General features: G+C 39.9%; 1 protein-coding gene across 1 annotated transcript in view; it reads left to right on the forward strand.

The window, feature by feature from the left end:
• The first annotated feature begins 4,549 nt into the window (after nt 1-4,549).
• Nucleotides 4,550-21,111, forward strand: part of ITGB8 (integrin subunit beta 8) — a 91,371-nt gene continuing 74,809 nt past the window's right edge. The window contains exon 1 of the mRNA XM_060156149.1: nt 4,550-5,553. Coding sequence (XP_060012132.1) covers nt 5,427-5,553 — 127 coding nt within the window. The 5' untranslated portion in view covers nt 4,550-5,426. The remainder of the gene's footprint in view (nt 5,554-21,111) is intronic.

Here is a 21,111-nt window from a genome sequence, read left to right on the forward strand (position 1 = left end):
CTAGAATTTGACTATGCACAGATAAAATGTTTCATTCAAAAGCACCCATGAAAATAACTAATATTGTCAACCAAAGCATTGGTTAGTGGGTAGGGTAGCTAAATTAAAGCTACATCATTACCTAAAATTCAACTGTAATGCAAAGCAGTAGTCCATGGAATTCAGGATATGTGAGTAATGAGCATCTGTCACTTTACAGGGCTTCCTTCATCAACCTAAGATAATTTTGTGTCATCTTGTTGGAAAATAGTATTTTATTTTCCACTAAGGAAGCCAAAGGCAAAAAGAGCTCCTCCTTCCTTCTCTCCACTCCCAGAAAGCCAGGGGACTGGCATGTGATGAAAGTTCTGAAAATTAGATATTCTCAACCAGGATTCTGAATCTTAAGCAAGTGGTCCAAAGATGAAAGGATGATTAGAGAGCATTCTTATTTTTTGGAGACTTACTGCTACTGCTTACGCCTTCCTTGGTTTCTGGCCTTATTTAATCTTGGTCTCTCAGCCTCCTGCTAATTCTGTGAGCTCCCAATTTACTTCCAATAGTTTCCTTTTCTTACTTATGACAGTTACAGTCTGACTCTTACTTGAAACCAAAAGTCATCACTGATATGAGGTGGTGGTGAAGAATCAGAGCTCTGATTCATGCTTGCTCAGTAATTCTCTTGAAGAAGTGAGGTCAGCCTCTTCATCAACCTGGTTTTTAGTTTCCACATTTCTACAGTAGTATTAGTTCAGCAGTGTGCTTTATGTAAAATTAGTCTGTGAGATGTTCTCTGAATAAAGGATTCTTCCTTTGGAGAATCCAGTTGCATGTTAGCCTATTTAAGTTCCTAAAAAATTGTCCAGCAAAGGATTTAACTTAACTTTAACCCAGCATTTCCTAAACTTAATCATGGAAGTCTTATTTCTGAAAATATTAACATCTCACACAGTTATTCATCCATAGAATACCTTGGAAAGAGGCATTGGCTCCAGCAGTTCATTTTTCTTTGACTTTGCACCTGACACTGGAGTTTATCACTAAGCACACATGAGGCCTTTGAGGAGTCTCTGCATTAATCCATTATGGCAGGGGTTCTTAAACCACAGTAAATAAAGAAGTATTTGAGAAGTTTGTAATAATGCATATTGCTGGACATCACACCAAATCTACGAATTCAGAATCTCCTGGAATAGAGTAAGGAATCACTCTACAGGTGACTATGTTGTAGGCAGTCCTCAGTTCACAGTATGAGGAACACTACTTTCTGTAAATTACCTCCTGATGGCTTACATTCTTTATCATTGGAAGAATCTAGAAGTCATAGTCATAATACTATATCCCACTGGCTTGATCATTCAGATCATTCATCTCCTAAAAGCTGTAGATGAAGCAAGTTCGTAGACAACTTGTGAACATCAGCTTAAAACCTCTGTATAAAACTTTGAAAATCTCTGATCCAACTTCAGAAAGATACAATATTAAAATGTGAATATGGTTTTAGCTGTAACTATGGGGTCAATAATTTGGACAAAATCTACTTAAAGGTTGAACACACACTAAAAGGAGCAGTCAGTCTCTCAGATGTCTCTCTCACTCCTGTTAACTGTCTATAGCTTATTCATTTCTCACCATAAACTATTAGTGACAAATCAAAGTTAAAGGAGTAGTAGGTCAGAAACTTAATTCATCCAATTTTATGACTTATTAGCAACTAAAAGATTCTGATGATAGGAAGCCTGAAATGAATAGCTAAAATGTTATTTTTAGACTATCTGTGAATTTCACTTGCTCTCATTAACACAAATGATGAAAAATCACCTGTCAGAAATTTCAAAGCAAGACAGCAGAACACGAAAGAAACAAAAATTACTCAAGTCACCATCTTCTGGAACATTTTTTCTCTGTTAGAATTCTTCAGGTAATATATGAAGAGAATAATACTACATTTCTTCACAATATCCTGTACATTTTCTTACAGGAAAAAGGAGGAGTTGTGGTGAAATTTTTTTTGTTGTTGTTGGAAACAAGCAAACTTTTTGCTCCTGGGCCACTAGTTATATTTACTGTAAGAAACCCTTACAGATGATTTGGAAGATTCGGGAGAATTCCCTTTTGTCTTTGTAATACAGCCCCAAATGTATAGATAATTTGTTAGTAAATAATTTGCAATCATAGTCTCACAGCTGCAATATTCTCTTATTTTATTTTGATAATCGGAATTATAACCTCTTTGCAACGGGGGAGTGACAATATATGGAGGTGTGCTTATTCTTCAACATCTCCATAAAACTGGTATACTGACATATATTTGCATGGGCTTCATATAACACAACACAGAATTCTTTCTTTCCAAAGGGCTTCAAAATTTACAAGCTTACCGATTTACAAGCTTTGTTTTATTCCTCTTGCTACACAGTTGTTTTGGCTTAGTATATAGAATATATCAACATCTAACAATATAGAGTTTAAGAAATTTGTACATACCTTATCATATTTCACAGTTACTTTCATTATTTGCATAAATTTATTTTATTTAATATTGTAACTTCCATTTACATTTCCAATACTAAGAATTAAAAATGTCATAAAACTCTGATGTGATAGTCACTCAACAATGCAGAGTGTACTTACACATACATCCTTATAGGGATTATGGATTGACCTTTTTTCTTTATTGTAGCACTGCACTGTCTCAAGGGTGGCTGCATTCCTTAGGGTTGTGAACTAATCTCTGGAGAATACACATGCTGCCTCACTGAAGAGTCACTAATCAAAGCCTGAATATGTTCCTTTTGTGTTCAAATTTCAAATCCTCATCCCCACTCCAGCCATTTTTCAGGATCCTTCCTTTAAGACCACCGAAAGCAAAACTATAGCTGTTCAAACTTGGAACTAAGGAAAGAAAATAAAAAATGAAGCTGGGCTGGATTTAATTCTATATAGAGTACATTGCCAAGAGTGGAATTACGTTTACAAGCATCAGTTTTTTCAGGTTTGGGTCATTCATTTGGTCTCTCAAAAGGACCTGCTTTGTAGATCCAGGGCACTTGTAATTTTCCACCTGCGTTCCTGGTTTGCTTAGCTAAGCCTGTGGGCCCCAACGTGCAGTCCACACCTGAAAAGGGGGAGTTTTTAATGTCGTGGTTTATTAACCAGGTGCTTTCCATTCACTCAGTTAACAATTAGAAAACAGAAAGAAAGAAAAATAAAGAGCGAGAAAGCCTCCTACTTGTTTTTTTACTCCAAATATGGAGATGGAAACTATTAAACAAATAAGAAGGAGGGAAACTCCCGCATATTTCACCTTGACCTGGCTGGAATGCTCTGATGCCTGTAAGAGGCGGTGCTCTATGAAAGATATCGGGCAGGCTGCTAGTGGAAAAATGAGAGGTCAGACTTTACCACGGGGAACCTCTCCTGCCCCTAGAGGAAAAAGAGAACCATCAGCCTGTGTCTCAGATTGGAAACAGCGCCTTGTTTTCAATCCGGGGGACTGGGTTCCCTCCCTCGACGTAACGTCGTAGGAATGGGACCCAAGAAGGCGCGCGGCTTCCCCGACAGTTGCCGGGCTTAACACCCGCTCCAGGCTTGAACCGACATTTCTGAGCTGCCAACAGGCAGAACGGCCCTCCCACCTCCTCTCTTTAGTCTCACTCTTCTGCTCCGCCGCCCTTTGTAACTTCTTTGTTCCGTTTATTTGGAAGGTGACGCTTAAGGTCAAAAGATCCACCGTGACTGGCAAAAGCCCAGAGCCACCACCAGACCCTGGGAAGAGCAGGGCTGTCCACCTCAAGGGCTGAGGCTCGGAGTGGAGAAGGAGCCGTGAGAAATTTCAGCTGCAACTCCGGGTACAGCCCCTGCGGACCGGCCCAACTCTCCAAGGGTTGGGGAGACGACGGTCTCGGGGTGGGGCAAAGGGTGAGCTCCGAACTCTGCCAGCAAAGTGGGCAGTGCTCACCAGCGAAACAGAGGGTGTTGGGGGGCGGGGAAAGGTGCCTGGACTCCACGTAGTCTGTGGCAGCTGCCGAGCAGTATCTCCCAACAAAGGAACGCGCAGCTTCGGGGTCAGAGGCTGGGGTTTGCGCACAGCTGCCAGTCTTGCTGAGCTAGTCTCCGCGCCACCTAGGCGAGCGTTGGGATGTAGGGATTCGGAGAGGAGGGGGAAAGAGAACACGGTGTGAGATTCCTGCTGCGCGGCTACGCATCAGGAGTTCTTGTGAACGATGGGAATGGCAACTCTCAGAGCCAAGGGGAGGAAAAAGAGCTGGAGTGAGCAAAACAAAGAGCGAGTGTGGGCCGCGGTGACTTCATGCCTCACCAATGTCCCGCCCACGCTGCTCCGAGCTGTTGCTGCAGCCCGAGCCTCCGCGGCAAGGAACTCTGTAGCGTGGGGCGGTTTCCTAGCAACTCGCAGCCCGAACGCGCCTAGCTAGCCGCACTTTGGGAGCCCCAACCCTCCCTCCCCACCCCAGCGGGGCCGGGGCAGGACCATTCCTCCCCCGCCCCTCGCCAGCCTCGCCTCCTTCTCATCCTCTCCGGGGTGCATCCCAGAGCGCGACAGCTGTCCCGGCTCCGGACGGCGGGACGCCTGAGCAGCACACTGGAGCCAAAAGGACGAGGGCACGAAGCACCCGCCCCCGTGAAGCCAGGCTCCTGCACCCCTGGGGGACCTCTCCTCCTGCGCTCGCGGCCGTGCGCTCCACTCCCGGTCAAGCAGGGAGCTGCGATGCCTCACTCGGTGTCCGCGGGCGCCGGCGGGGGCTTCTAGGGCGCTCCGGGGCCGCCTCCCCCTGCTGCTGGCACATCAAGCTTCCTCCCTCGCCAACCAGGACGCTGCCTCTTCGACTTTGCCCGCTGCTCAGCTGACGAGGCTGCAAAGTTGCAATTAAGTGAAGTTGGCTTCCCTGCCCACCTGTGGAAGAAGCTCGACCTCATTGATGCGCCATCGACTTTTTTCCCCTTCGGCCTCGCCAGCGTCCCCTCCCACAGAGGCAGCATCACCCACTGAATGTACATTAGGCTGGTTTTTCCCCCCAGCTTCGGGCTTTGTTTGGGTTTGATTGTGTTTGGCTCTTCGCTAAGCTGATTTATGCAGCAGAAGCCCCATCGGCTGGAGAGAGACAAAAGCTCTTTTCTTTGTCCCAGAGCGGGCTGCGGAGCCTTTGCTCGCGTCGCCGCCCCGGGCCTTTGGCCGTCAGAGGAGGTGCTTCTCGCGGAGATCGCGGGACCAGCCGTGCGGAGCTGGGAGGGCCGCGGGGGCCCTGAAATGCCGAGCTGTGCTCAGGCCGCCGTACCTGCATCGTTTGCTCCGAGCCGCGGGGTCCGCCTGCCGGGCCTGCTGGAAACGTCCTAGCAACACTTGGCACTTCGCGCCCGGGAGCGCGAGCGCGCATCCGGTTAGCAGCCAGGCGGCGGGCGCGGTGCAGTGCGGGCTGCTTTGCATTATGTGCCGCTCGGCCCTGGCTTTTTTTACTGCCACATTAGTCTGCCTGCAAAACTGCAGGCCAGGTCCTGCCCCATTCCTCCGGGCGGCCTGGGTGTTTTCAGTTGTTCTTGGACTGGGCCAAAGTGGTAAGTTGTTTTGTTTTCTTCTGTTTTCTTCCCTTCCTCAAAGGTCTTGGGCTGTCACGAAGAGCATCCCGGCCAGGTAAGCGGCCCGGTGACAGCCTCCATCTGCAGAGAACTTCAGAAGGGTGGGTGTGTGGCGCCGTTCTCCGTTGCAGGTGGCTCGAGGGAGGCCAGGTGTCAAGCGTTTCCTCCCTAGAGGGACAGCAATAACTGATTACCTGAGGAGACCCTGTGTATTGCTGAGGGAGGCAGTAATAGCATGGAAGTTTGGGAGGGTGGTGGGCCGTATTTACAGAAGCCCGTTTAGGGGTTCTGCCCCGTCCTTGAAGGCATCCTCCTTGAAAGCATCCTCCTTGAAGGCATCCTTGAAGATGCTCCCCATCTTTCTAGTATGTGGGTCCACTAACCCCTAGCTTGCATTTGATTCAAGCCTGAGGATAAATTGGTATAATGAGAGTGAGCGTTCTGTTTTTGAGTCCATGAAAGAAAAGGATAGCTGCACACAAGTTTCCTCTACCATAGTGCTCAGCTTGAATGACTTAAACATATATGAAGAATATTCTTGCTTTAAGTCACTGTTTTTTCAGCTCAAGAAACAATTCCTAGCTAACTCATCCCTCAGTGAGATCAATCCTTGAGACCGAGACCCTGAGACAGAACCCGAGAGCAGGATTGACACCTTTCAGTCCAGGCAAGCCACTTTTGTCAGAACTACCTGATTTGGAGAGGATACTTCTTTATATAGGATATTGTCCCCTCATTTTACAAATCACAAAGAGAAGCTCAAGTCAAATAGTGTATGAAAAGGTGCTTTGGCACTTGTGAATTAGATGCAAATTTAAGGTGGCAGTACTGGATTGTTAGCAAACAGTAAGACATAAAGTAAGTGATAATAATAATCATGAATTTAGGATGAGTTCTTACTGGTATTAAATGTAGGCCAAATATTTATTTTTGCCAATGCAATGATTATTGCCATACTTTTTGGAACATGTTTACTTTATCTGTGTTTGGTCATTGAGACTTAAATTCTATTAGAGCCTTTCTCTGGCCTCTCCTGTTGAAGGAGAGTTGTAATTGTTCTGTATACTAAAATGTTCTCCTATGCTTTGAATTGATGAGCCAAATTTCTGCCTGAAGCTAATTAAAACCATCAAGTCATAACCTTATAAATAAGGGTTTATAATGGAAACATGCTAGCTTCACTTATTGGTTGCATACACAGCTGTCTAATATTTGTTTCCAAAGAAGATTTATCCAACTGTGTGAAATGAGAGCAGAGTTAATTTTTATCTTGTGGCTCTTTTTTGGCTTATAAGTTGATTTCAAAATAAGTGAAACTTAAGGCAAAGGAAAAAGTAACATTATCAATTATCGGTTAAGTGACACCACTGAGCATAACTCCATCCTGTGTCAATAAGTGACAAAGTATTTTTCTGGATTTAGTAAATACATACACACGCACATACACTAGTAAGATGACCAAAACTCGTGTCAACAGAGTATATTTTGTTCCCAATACTTAGGCAAAAGAAAAAGTGCTACTTGCCCCCAGATTTTGCTAGTAATTGTGAGTTTTTAAAAAATATTCATTGTGTTTGTAAAGATTAGTCAAGTTCTCGTGTAATAGCATTGTATTTCCATCCAGTGACTGTAGCTGATTTGAAGCAAATATTATGAATGAGCTCTCTTGCACCTGCAGTTGTGAAAAGGGAATGCTTATCTGAAATCAGAACAAGGCATCCTTTTCCTAGTCTCTGTCAATATACAAAGATTTCTGATGTATACTGGTTTGCACTGCAGTTAAAAACATGCAAAAAATTTAAATTATAGCCAGTACAACTCAGAAAATTAGAGATCAGCGTAAACTGTTGTACTTTTGTGATATAGCTACAAGTCTCAAATTATATGTCTTCACAGTACAAATTAGATGCTTAAAGCAGAATAGGAATTTAGGTATCACTTACAAAGGAAATCTTGTTCCCTTGCTCAGTAGTTTACACCAAGGAAATGTTGAGGGCAATAAAGCCATACAAAAGAAACCATAAACAGCACAACTTTGGGTTTAATTTTTGAAGTAGAATTTACAGGTCCCAAATACATAGTGGACTTTTAATAATGAATATATAGTGAGAAAGGGGGATGTTATTAATAAAATCTGAACATTATTCTGATCTAGAAAAAAAATTATTGGAGTTTGTTTTTCAACTTTCCTTGGTGGAAATTACCGACAATCAGAGAAACAGTAACACTATAAAATGGTTAATGAGTAACTGGGAAACACTAGAGAATACCTAATGGTTAATATTTGAAGAGCTAATGTACTAACACTGCTGTTTCTACATTTGCTAGTTTTGAAAGGCTAAAAATCTTTTTAACCTAAATTTTTATATAGCAACGTAAGAGTGACAAATTTCAGAAACTACCATTTCTTTTTGGAAAGTGGTAACTATTGCGCTGAAATTTCACCTTCTGTGCATAATCAACTATTTATTCTTTTACATAACAATCAACTGGATTAGCATTGTTTTATAAGTGTAATATATTACCTCAGAACATGTTTTATAGAATAAGTTTCAGAATTCTTTATGCTTACCTAAAGTGAGAGGATATTTAAGAGAACCAACGCTTCATTTTTAAAAATCCAGTTTTCCAAATTATTTGCACAATAAGCATCCAAATTAATTCTATCTTAAAGCAACTGAGATACTTTCCGATAAAAAAGCTTGTACTGTATATGAAAAGGCTATGTTTGTGCTGTATATTTTCAAATCATACCAGCAAAGTAGGTGATATGATTTGAAAAATGACATAAAAATTCCTGTGCCCCTGAACAGTTCTTTCACCTGTTACCAAATTATCAAAATTTTCACCATTTAATGGATTTCTTTGGATTAAGCATGGTATTGACACTATGTTTCTTCTAATTTTTAACTTTATATTACGGACATTTTCAAACACACAGAGAAGAAGAAAGAATGGTGTAAGGAATCACCACAGACCCATCACCCAGCTTCATCAACTATCAACTGAAGCCCAACTTCTTTCATGTCTTCCCCCACGCATTTCATTTTCTTCCCCCAAGAAGACTATTTTGAAGCAAATGTCTCATATCATTTTGTCCTAAAATATATCAGTAAATCAAAATACTACTGGAGGAGAAGCACGCTTCATTAATTCCCATAACACGAATTTTTTTAGCTAAAATTTAGGGCCACAGAACATCCACTATCTTTAAAGGGAGGAATGCGGAAGTGAGGGAGGCAAGCAAAGGCAAAGACAGTTTCAAGTATTTGCTTCTCAGTGGTTCTATTATATAGCTCCATTAAAAATATTCTTTAAAAAGTATGCATGCATATGAAAAAGAAAAAATACAGACAAATGTAATTACTTTATTCCAGTGGAATCACAGCAAGTATACCTTGTTTGAGTTTCAGTTTTAAGGAATGTTCCCCCTGTCTCTTGCACCATCAGTTTTCTCCTCTCTGCTAGATCATTTGCAGCATATGCATATCCATACATGCTGTAATAGCTCTCATCTTCTATTTCTGTCTCCTTTGTAGCAAAAATTCTTGAAAGAGTTGTCCATACTTGCTATCTCCAATTCTCCTCACCTTCTCTTTTAATCCATTGCTCAGGATTTCTTTACCATCCCTGAAGTTACACCACTCTGTTAAGATCAGTGACCTTCCTATTGTCAATCCAATGGTCAGTTCATTGTCTTCATCCTTCTTGACCTACCATCTGTCGGCGAGTTGACACTGTTGATCACTCCCACCTTTGAAACACTTCTTTCCTTGGCTTCCTGGACCCACATTCTCTTGGTTTAAGCTCCTTCTCCATCCCTGATGTTGGTTCTTTCTCATGTCCCAACCTCCAAATATAGGAGTGGCCCAGGATTCAGCCCTCAGATGTTCTCTTCTAGATATATACTGGTCTCAGGTGGACTGATCAGGTCTTGGGTATTAAATACCATTTCTATGCTGACAACTCCAGTCCTGCCCTCTCATCTCATCTCCAGAGGGTCTAGCAAACTGCCTATTCAACATCTCCACTGTATGTCTAAAGGCAAAGTTAACCCTAACATAGTCAAAACCAAACTTCCAATTTTCTCCCTCAGGTTTGCTCCTTTCACACACTTATTCATCTCAGTAAGCGATGTCAGTCTTCCAGTAGTTTGGGATAACACTTTGGCAGCACCCTTGATTTCTCTGTTTCTCCCACATTCCATGGTCAGTTCACCACCTCAATTGCCTAAAAAGCTGATTTTGCTGTGATTTTCTTTCGTCCACTCAGATTTGATAAAAGTTGAGTTGAATTAATACCATAACTTTTTTTTTAAGTATAGGATATCTTCAAGTGGTAGAGCCCTATATAGCACTCTGAAGAATAAGAGGACTGACCAGGTAGAAAAAGATCTTAGAATAATATTAACCAGCTGATATTTTTTTAAATGTATGTTTAAGTCTTAAAGATATATTATTTATTCATGAATATATATATCTATTAAGCTAATTAAGCCTTGATTGGACTGAAAACAAAATTAGTAACTTTAATAAAACAAGGGAAGTCAGAGGATATAGTTTAGAAGAGAAAGGGACACTATTGAATAGGATTTAATGTAGACAGTTAACAAGATAATCAGTTTTCAGTCCAATTTGATATTTTTATGAGACATAAGAAATAACATGATATAGCAACAGTATATTGCCTTTTCAATTTTCCTGTACTCCATTTTGAATGAACCTTCCTTGAAGCAAATAAAGTATTTGAGATAATCTGGTCTGTGTTTTTTAACAGCCTTTTCTGCCCCACCTGCTAAATTAGATTTATCCAGGTATAGTTTATGTTAAATTTTCACTTTGTTCACCACTCCTCTCCCCCAGGGCCATTCTATTGATCACTAGATGGATCTCAGAGGGTACAGTTTTTATCTAAAGTTCTTTAAACTTTAATAAATGGGGCCTGATATGCAGAGACCATCCAGTTTTCTTAAAAAGTAATAAACTGTTTGCCTTGTGATATAGTCTTTCTCTTGTTTGTACTTATTAAGGAAAGATGCTCAAAGCATCCTCTTTGAAAGTGCCTGTTGTATAGCATTCTCAGTCATTTAAATGATGTCTTTTCACTGGTTTGATAGGTCTCAGTGATAGGTCTCAATGAGTAACTTATATAAAAATTATGTTATTTTTGATATTATTGAATCTTACCTTAACAAAGTGACATAAGGAAATAGTCTTTTTATATGTTCATTGAATGACCTGACAACATTCATAACTAATCCTGTATTGTTTATGCTCAGTCCTTCTTGGTCCTCAGAACTCTAGTCCCTGTTGCAGCCCAAGTCTACACATTTAGAGGAGTTTTGCCAGCATGAGGACTGTGAGGCCCTATGTATCTTCTCCAGTTATATATGAAATGTATTCTGTAAGCTATTTATTGATTATAAAAGAAGCCATAGAAAAAATATTTTATGCTTATGCATATTGCATTTTATTAAATTGAACAATTAAATACTGAGCTTCTTAAGTAGGTGACCTAACTGCTAATCTCTAAAAATGTAACTTTTCCAGTTGTATCCTAAAGATGTCATATAAGTATGGCTTCTATATGTAGTGGAAAGAAAGTGCAATGCTCATGTAATTTCACAAACAACTGGGTAGCTCTCTCTCTGTGCCATGCACTGATATAAATGATTTACCACATTAATTTAACCTTCATACTAACACTATGAGAGAGGTAGAATTGTTATTCCTGTTATAGAAATGAGAAAACTGAAGCACAGAGGAGATAAGTAACTCACTGAAAATCACCTAGCTAGTAAGTAGAAAAGATGGGATCTGAATTCGGTTATGCTGCCTCATACTTGATTTAAAAAGTTTCTAGATGTTGAAGTTATACATTCAGTGTGACTGTCAGATAGAGGACCTTCATGAGGAGGCCCATGGCATATTTGGAAAAAGGCCTTTCATTCATCCCCTTTCTTAATTGTTGGTGTGCAAAGGTGAATTGTGGTGGAAATCTGGGTGTTTCAGGGTTGTCCAGGAGGCAAGGAAACAATGGCCATAGGTAACATGCATGTGAGAGCACGGAAGCCTAGGAACAGAGTTTGGACCTCCTTCCCTGGAGATTGCTGGGCTATGCCATGTAATGCTGTTACCCTCACGGAGTAACTGCAGCGAGGAAGATAAAGATTTGTGAATCAGGGCATGGTGAAAACATACCTCCTGTGGAGGCAAATACTCTCAACCTCATATACACCTCACTATGGTTGTTTTCATATGGGAGTAAGAAAGGGCGAGAAGACATGTGGCCTTACGGGCGTAAACTGGAGTGAAACTCTGCCTCCCACAGGATTTCCGATGTGTTACAGATGTGTTTGACTTGTGGTTATAAGAAAGGAAAAGAGAAAGACATTGAGCTACTAAGTAGCTGGTAACCAGTTCAGTCAGTGTTCAAAGGGACAAAATCATGGTACAAGGCATCACACCATTGATCAACATAGGGCTCAAAGCATTCCTAGCCATTTGGAGCCACTCTATTATACAGCTTGATACTCTATGTTGTTTAATATATTCATATTATTTTTTCTCCATGCATTTTTACAAAGTAAGTGTTTTTTTGGCTGTTAAATATTTACAGTGATTAGCCATAGCCAGTAGTCTACCAATATTGGTCATTTAGAGCATGGCATTTCCAGTATATGCCAGGCTCAAGGCGTCTACTGCTGTACTTTCTTCAGGCAGAAGTTTTTGCTCTGTTGTATGTGTGTGTGTGTGAATGATTTCAGTTTTATAACTATTTGACAGCAGCGGTTAGTTCACATCTATATGGACTGTCTATAGATTTCTGAAAGTGGTGACAGATTTATAGGTTATCCACATATAGAGCTTGTTTAGTGAATCTTCACCCTTGTTTCCCACATATGGATATGGTATAGGACATTCCTTATTCCTTTGGCTCAGACAGCTTTGTTAAACTTCGTGTCAGTGTACACATCTGGAGTTCCCACCTCCTTCATGGCAAACTTCCAGATCTCTTTGAGTGTCCAAGGGCCATGCTTCTTTTAAAGCCTACTCCATATACGCACAGGTAAATGCTGATGGTTTATTCTCTGTTCATCACCTCATTGATGGAAGAATGGCCCTTTCTCCTCACCTCTCTTTTCCGTGGGAGCCATCCAAAGAGTGCAAGAGATTGTGACTCTTCGGGAAAGAGTTTAATGCTGAGACATCAAAGGCTCTATCTAAGCACTAAGAATACAGCAGAGAGCAAAACAAAGTCCCTGCTCTCATGATGCTTACATTCTAACTGAAGAAGACAAATACATGTATATATACATGTGTATATATGCATGATATATGATATACAATTTATCACATGTGACATATATCATACATACACATGTGTATATATATGTGTGTGTGTGTGTGTGTGTGTGTGTGAATATATATGGTAAAAAGAAGAAAAAATAAAGCAGAGTGAGGGAACTGACCTGAGAGGGACTGGACAGTCTACTATTATATACAGGATAATCAGAGTAGGTCATTCTAGTAAGATAACGTTAAATTTCTTAAATTTTTTTCTTTCTATGATACACGTCAGACATTTCACAATCTTTCCGATAGTTTAGCTCCTTCCTGAAAATGGGAGGCAAAAAGATACACTAGGATTTCTAAGCTGTTAGTAATAGGAGTTTTTTTCCCCTTTGCTATTAAAGGTCATCAAATTATCACTTATGGCTAGGAAGAAAAGAGGTGAAAGGTAGTGGGGGGGTGACAAGATGATAAATAGGTGGGTGATTCTAGGTAAGATGACTAAAGGAAAATGGAGATTTTTGTTTTTTAGCATCAACTCTGTCCATAATGGTTTCTCGAATCTATCTGCTCCTTTTAATACAATGCCAATAGAGTAGAGAAAGCCTGAAATAGTCTTCATTCCATGAGGCAAATCTTTTGGCAAAATCTATGAGTGTCCTAACCAGTCTCCATCATTTCAAACCTTTGTCCACACTTTACCTCCCTACTCAGAATCTTCATGGCTTCCATTGTCTTCAGGCTCCTCTGCATGGTATGCAAAGCCCTTCCAGAACATCCCATGCCTAACATTCTGGCTCCTCGTTCCAGTCCTGTCTCCACATCAACCTGTGACCTCCTTGAGAGGAGAAACTGTGCCTGTTGATTCCGCATTTTCAATACCTGGCATGCAATAGGCCCTAATAAATTATTTGAAGTAAATGACTCAGTGAATGAGGTGAGGATAATAGTGATCAGTTTTAAATTGGGCAGCTAAGCAAATAAGCCCTATTCAGCTCTAATCCTCACTAGAATTTGAACTTTAAGAAATACAGTTTTCTTTTGAATGTGAGTTCTACTATAAAAGGTTTAACACCATGAAAGGATGTTTGTTTCTGCATTCCCAGTCCACTCCAAAAAGCAGTCTCTTGATTTGATAGGCAAATCTTTAGCAAAGATCACAATAGAGACTTAGTTTTTTAATCTACTTTTTACAAATTTGTTTTGCTTTCAAATTTCTGTGATAATTATTTTCATTGTTTTTAATTAATATGAAAAGTAATCCTGATCCTTTACCCTCAGTGTGTATTTTAAAATTGATTTCTACTTAGATTATACAAACTGAAATTTGTAGTCATTTTAACCAAATACTAGAAAAAGTAATGAAAAAACAAGATATTCTAACCAATTTAGTCATTATACACTCAGATTTTCTTAAAGCATCTATAGCTTTGTGTCAGACACTGTTCTGGAGTTAAAAGAATAACAATAGTTAACATTTGTAAGGTATTTTCTCTATGCCAGACACACTCCTGTATATATGATAGGAAAATATATCCTTTAATGCCCACAACCCTCTGAGGTATGTACTCTGATAATTCACATTTTATAGGTAATCAAACTAGTTAAAGAGTCATTGAATAACTTCTTCAAGATCTCTTAGCTAATAAGTAATAGAACCAGAATTCAGACCTGCGTGGGTTTGACTCTGTATGCTCAACCTCACAACAGACTATCTTCCAGGGGTATCTTCCAGAGTCTCTATCCCGGGCCTTGGAGGGCCTTGCTCTGGCCCTCTCCACAGGCAAGGAATCCATGGGGCATGCCTGTCCAGAGTCTTCAATTCCCTTCTAGATCATCTTTAGAATTCTCTGCCCAAGCAGCCCCAACCTACTTTCTTTAGACTGTGCCACCCATATGCCAAGCCCGAGGAGAGGGGAAATAAATAGAGCTTGGGCATAAAGGCTGGAGTATCCATGCAGGTAAGTGATAGGCTATTTGCTTTGCAGAATAAACCTAGAAGTGAGAGAGAAGAGGGGCAGCTTGAGGGCTGGAGGAACAACATACACTGCAAAGTTCCCAACCAGAAATCTTAAGAATCTGAAATTCTAAATTCACACCTAGCCTTCTAGGGCACTATCAATGCGTGTTTATCAATGTAGGAAAACAGAACATATTTTACGTAATAGTTTCTTAGCCTGGGTTTTAACTGTTAAATATTTAATCCTGTTATGCCTGCAACGATTTGTATTCTTGCTCCTGTCCTAAAAAAAGTTAGGGACAGATTTGTCTAGTACATTAAATATTACTGGGGGGAGGGTGACAGACAATGAATGCACCATAGATCACTGAATAAAGAGAACTACTTTATGTCGAGGTGCTATTTGGTAAAGCTCTGAGATGTATACAGATTACACTAAATTCTATTTTCCTGAAAAACAGTGTCATACAGAGAGTCTAGTGTATACATTTTTTAATTTAGTTTTACTTTTTATTTCCCCTTATTGGTTTAAAACATGTCACAGAAAAGAACATTTTACTGACATGAATTAGCCAAATTCGGTTGAATTATTCAGCTGGCATATATTTAATATCTATAAGTAAATGAATGTGTGGAAAAAATACTGCCAGACTGCCTTTATGGACTAAAAGGACTATTTTCCAATTTAAATATCAGTTTTTTTTTTCTTTTCCTACAATTCTTTTTTTTTTAATATCTTTATTGGAGTATAATAAATATCAGTCTTAATGTGACCTCCTTTCTGTTTTTACAGCAAGTAAATTACTCTAATTTACATATGAAAGAAAAATGTAATAAAAGTCAAAATGATTTCCATTGGGATTTTATAATTTAATTAAAACAGTCCTACATTTCAACAAAAGTACTAGGATCGATTCTTGCTAGGAAACTACTAATATTAAATAGATATATTAAAATTATCTTCTCTAACTTTAGGAAATTAGTTTAGGAAATACGAATAAGATCATTAAATTAAAATTGCAGTGTTAAATTATAGTGGTCTTATTGGATATATACTCTTAAGATGATTCTAAAGGACGCTTTTATTTTCAATGCTGTTATTCAAAGTACTAGAAGTTCATATTTTAAAAAAGCATATAAAGTCTTAAAAAGTGATCTTTCATGCTGACCTTATCAATGAGCCAAACTATCATTACTATAGTTATTTTGAAGAGAGTTGTTACACTCTTTCCCAGGTGTTTTTGTTGTTTTAATCCACTGTTAACAGTTGTCAAAGATAGAGTCTGTTGCCATTCTAGATCAGTACTGGTACAGTTTGATTACTCTGGAGAACTGCCCAAAAAAATCACAGCACCCAGGTAGTACAGAGTGAGGAACGAGAGTAGCAACCAAAGGCTAATTCAAGCTAAAGTCCATGAGAGAGACTGAGTTTGGAAAGACTGGAAATGGGAAAGGCTGGTAATGAAGACAGGAGAATAGCAGACTAGAAATATGTCAGCTCTGAAGAAACGTGCCAAATATTTCTCATTACGTATGTGAGGTGTGCAGTAACTTTTGGTCAGGGATGTTTTGATATTTTGGACCCAGCCTCCTTCTAGGATTGAAAGAGTTGATATGCCAATGGTAAAATACAGCCACAGTCAAGGTACTGTTGTTCCAAATATACATATGGTAACAGAGTCCTATCCTTGGAATTGAACCACAAACATTTTCCAAGGTACAAGCGTGTTTCCTGATTTCAGTGGGGGCCATATATTCAGTATAATTCCCTAGTAACTGTTGCAGGTACTAGGTAGGGAAAAGATCTTCAATCTTATAGAATGAGGGATGACTACTATGCTCTGAAGGAGCTTTAGAATATTATGAGTTCAAACAAAGAAAATAATTAAAAGAAAAATTCAAAATTCTACAGAACCTTAAGGAAGTACCTTACGGAGTGCCAGACTAGGCATTGTCTTTTTTAATTGCCTACTCAAGTCAGGCTTGGAGGTCAGGCTGGCTACGCCTAATGGTGTAAGGTATTCATTGATTGCAGTAAAACAAAGAATGCAGGAAAGTTTTGGGGTGTGCAGAAATTGCTGTAGAACTCGCTGTTCTAGTTGGAAACAAAGAACTCATTGTAGCAGAACTGAATTATTGGCTGAAAAATGACCTACCTGGTCTCTTTCTTAGTACAAGGCATACCTCCCAAGGTATCACTCTATTGTCTTTTGTGCATTTGGTTTGGATTTATATGGTGAATTGAAGACAACTGAACCATAATTTGCAAAAGAAAACCCTCAAGAAATGATACAAGAGGCTCAAGTTCCAAGAAAATTTATCTGGAAGATGATAACACTGAAAAACACACTCAAGAAGGGAGTCAGTTTCAGGCATCCTGAATTTTGGTTTAAAATGTCCCTTTTGATGAGTGTTTCAACCACAACCGTCTAGAAACAGAGCCCTAAGGTGAAGGACAATGTATATAATCACAGGGCCCAACCCCTGAGGTTGGTAATGGAAACACGAAGATTAAATGTTATTAGTACCAGTCTTTAGTTCAGAGGATATAACTTGTTTGATGCCTCTTGAAGACTTCACCGCCACACGATGCTTGGTGACATCTGATGGGACTAAGACGGGGTGTTAGAAGGGGTGAGGTGTCCTGAATAGGTACCTGTGCCCCAATGAAGACAGCATGACACAGCTGGAGAATAAAGCCCAGCACCCACTGTTAGGGAGCACATGTGTGTTAATATATATGTCCAGGGCCGACCCTTGGCTACTTGCAGGTCAGCATAGCATTGATGCCAGAAATCATTACTCTCTGAGGATAAGACTGCAGGCTAGATCATCTGGTGGTAGACTTACTGGGGTAGAAATCAACTTATGGGCATTATCAGAAGTCAGATATCAGGGCTTTTTGGACAAATCCTGCCTCTCAGAGATGTGTTTGATTTTGAAGTTAAAAAAAGACAAGTGCTGCTTCTGACTGAATTACTTGGCAGTGCAGAAATGTTTTGTCGGTTAGACCTATAACTGGATGTTACACCCCGCTTCCCCACAGGATAGACTTCTCAAATACTGCCCAGATGACATGGGTTTTTTCTCCTACACTGGGCACCTATCAATTCCTTTGGGTTTAATTTTTTTAAAACAGAAAAGCCCATGTACAGAACTTGGGTTTTCTTGGCCCTTTTACTAAATTACATACAGGCATACCTTGGAGATATTTTGGGTTTGATTCCAGAGCACTGCAATAAAGCAAATACTGCAAAAGCAAGTCACATGAAATTTTTCGTTTCCCAGTACATATAGAAGTTATGCTTACACTATACTGTAGACCATTAAGTATGCAAAACCATTATATCTAAAAAAAATAATGTACATACATTAATTAAAAATATTTTATTGCTGAAAAATGCTGTCATCTGAGCCTTCAGTGAGTCATTATCTTTTTGCTTGTGGAGGGTCTTGCCTGGATGTTGATGGCTGCTGACTGATCAGGATGGTGGTTGCTGAAGGTTGGGGTGGTTTTGGCAATTTCTTAAAATAAAACAACAATGAAGTTTGCTGCATCGATGGACTCTTCCTTTCACAAAGGATTTCTCTGTAGCATGCAATGCTGTTTGATCACATCTACCCACAGCAGAACTTCTTTCAAAACTGGAGTCAATCCTCTCAAACCCTGCTGCTGCTTTATCAACTAAGTTTACGTAATATTCTAAGTCCTTTGTCGTCATTTCAACAATCTTCACAGCATCTTCACCAGGAGTAGATTCCATCTCAAGAAACCACTTTCTTTGCTCATCTATGAGAAGCAACTCTTCATCTGTTAAAGTTTTATCATGAGACTGTAGCAATTCACTCACATCTTCAGGCTCCACTTCTAATTTTCTTGTTATTCCCACCACATCTGCAGTTATTCCTCCACTGAAGTCTTGAATCTCTCGAAGTGATTCATGAGGGTTGGAATTAACTTCTTCCACACTTCTGTTAATATTGATATTTTGACCTCTTCCCGTGAATCACAACTGTTCTTAATGGCATCTAGAATGGTTAATCCTTTCCAGAAGGTTTTCAATTGACTTTGCCCAGATCTTTCAGAGGAATCACTATCTATGGCAGCAATAGCCTTATGAAATGTACTTCTTAAATAAAACTCAAAAGTCAAACTTACTCCTTTATCCAGGGGCTGCAGAATGATCTTTTGTTAGCAGGCGTGAAAACAAATTAATCTTGTCCATCTCCATCAAAGCCCTTAGGTGATGAGGTGCATTGTCAGTGAGCAGTAATATTTTGAACAGAATCTTTTTTTCTGAGTAGCTGGTCTCAAAAGTGGGCTTAAAATATTCAGTAAACCATGTCATAAACGGATATGCTCTCATCCAGGCTTTGTTTTTCCATTTATAGAGCACAAGCAGAGTAGATTTAGCATAATTCTTAAGGGCCCTAGGATGTTCCGAATGGTAAATGAACACTGGCTTCAAGTAAAGTTACCAGCTGCATTAGCCCCTAACAAGAGAGTCAGCCTGCCCTCTGAAGCTTTGGAGCCAGGCATTGACTCTTCCTCTGTAGCTATGAAAGTCCTAGATGACATCTTCTTTCAATATAAGGCTATTCTGTCTACACTGAAAATGTGTTGTTTGGTGCAATCACCTTTATTTTAATTATCTTAGCTAGATCTTCTGGATAATTATCTGCAGCTTCTACATGAGCATTTGCTACTTCACCTTGTACTTTTACTTTATGGAGACTGTGTCTTCCCTTAAACCTCATGAACCAACCTCTGCTAGCTTCAAACTTTTCTTCTGCAGCCTCCTCACTTCTCTCAACCTTCACAGAACTGAAGAGAATTAGGGCCTTGCTCTGGATTGGGTTTAGGCTTAAGGGAATATTGTGGCTGGTTTAATCTTCTATCCAGACCACTAAAACTTTCTTCATATCAGCAGTAAGGCTGTTTTGCTTTCCTATCATTTGTGTGTTCACTGGAGCAGCACATTTGATTTCCTTCAAGAACTTTTCCTTTCCATTCACAACTTGGCTAACTGTTTGGCTCACGAGGCCTAGCTTTCGGCCTGTCTCAGCTTTCAACCTGCCTTTCTCACTAAGTTTGATCATTTTTAGCTTTTGATTTAAAGTGAGAGACATAGGACGCTTCCTTCACTTGGCTGCTTAGAGGCCACCACGTGGTTATTAACTGGCCTAATTTCAGTACTCTTGTGTCTCAAGGAATAGGGAGGCCCGAGGAGAGGGAGAGAGATGGAGAAACAGCATGTCAGTGGAGGAGTCAGAACACACTTAATATTTATTAAATTTGTTGTCTTATATGGGCATGGTTCGTGGTGCCCCAAAACAATTACAATAATAACATCAAAGATCACTGATCACAGATCATAAGAAATATAATAATAATGAAAAAGTTTGAAATATTGTAAGAATTACCAAAATGCTGCACAGAGACATGAAGTGAACAAATACACTTGATGCAGGGTTATCACAAACGTGCAGTTTGCAAAAACACAGTAACTACAGAGCGCAATAAGATGAAGCACAATAAAATGAGATAAGCCTGTAGATGCTTCTAGCTCTATGTTAAAGAATTCAAGCTCCAGAGTACTCCAGAATTGGGCCTTTGAGTTCTGTGGAGCTGCCATAGTGGCAGATGACCTACTAACTGGTCAATCCACTTTAGGATATTTCCTAGGGGTCTTTATTGACAAGCAGAGAACTAAAACACCCAGAAAAATCCCAAGAAATATGGAATTACCTAAAATTTGGAAGCCTACCTCTACAGCACAGTGGCACTCCTATATATGACTTACCTATGAGGAATTTGGGTTCCCAAGAACTTTACCCTTAATAGCACAAACTCACCTTTCCAAAGCTTTGAGGATGCTATACAGTAATTGGCCTAGGATAGTCTGAATTAGTTGGTTATACAAAGAAGGCTGTTGGATATTGCCCAGATATACAGTGGCCCCCTCCATCCAAAAGATCACAGGAGATACCACATGAACACTGGGAGACTGGCAGGGAATTCTAGAATCTGAGAAGACATTATCAATAATGTATATAACTTAATTTATATGTTAAAAATATATTTTGAAAAAGACCTTTCATTCAGCTCCTTTTTCAACTGTTGGTGTGCAAAGGTGAAGTGTGGTGGGAATCTGGGTGTCTCAGGGTTGTTCAGGAGGCAAGTAATCAATGGCCACAGGTACACATGCATGTGAGAGCACAGAAGCCTAGGAACAGAGTTTGGAGTCAGGTTGTCATTTGTTTGGGAATAGAATACAATCTTCC

This window comes from Lagenorhynchus albirostris, chromosome 8 (assembly GCF_949774975.1).
Source record: "Lagenorhynchus albirostris chromosome 8, mLagAlb1.1, whole genome shotgun sequence".
Taxonomy (NCBI): Eukaryota; Metazoa; Chordata; class Mammalia; order Artiodactyla; family Delphinidae; genus Lagenorhynchus; species Lagenorhynchus albirostris.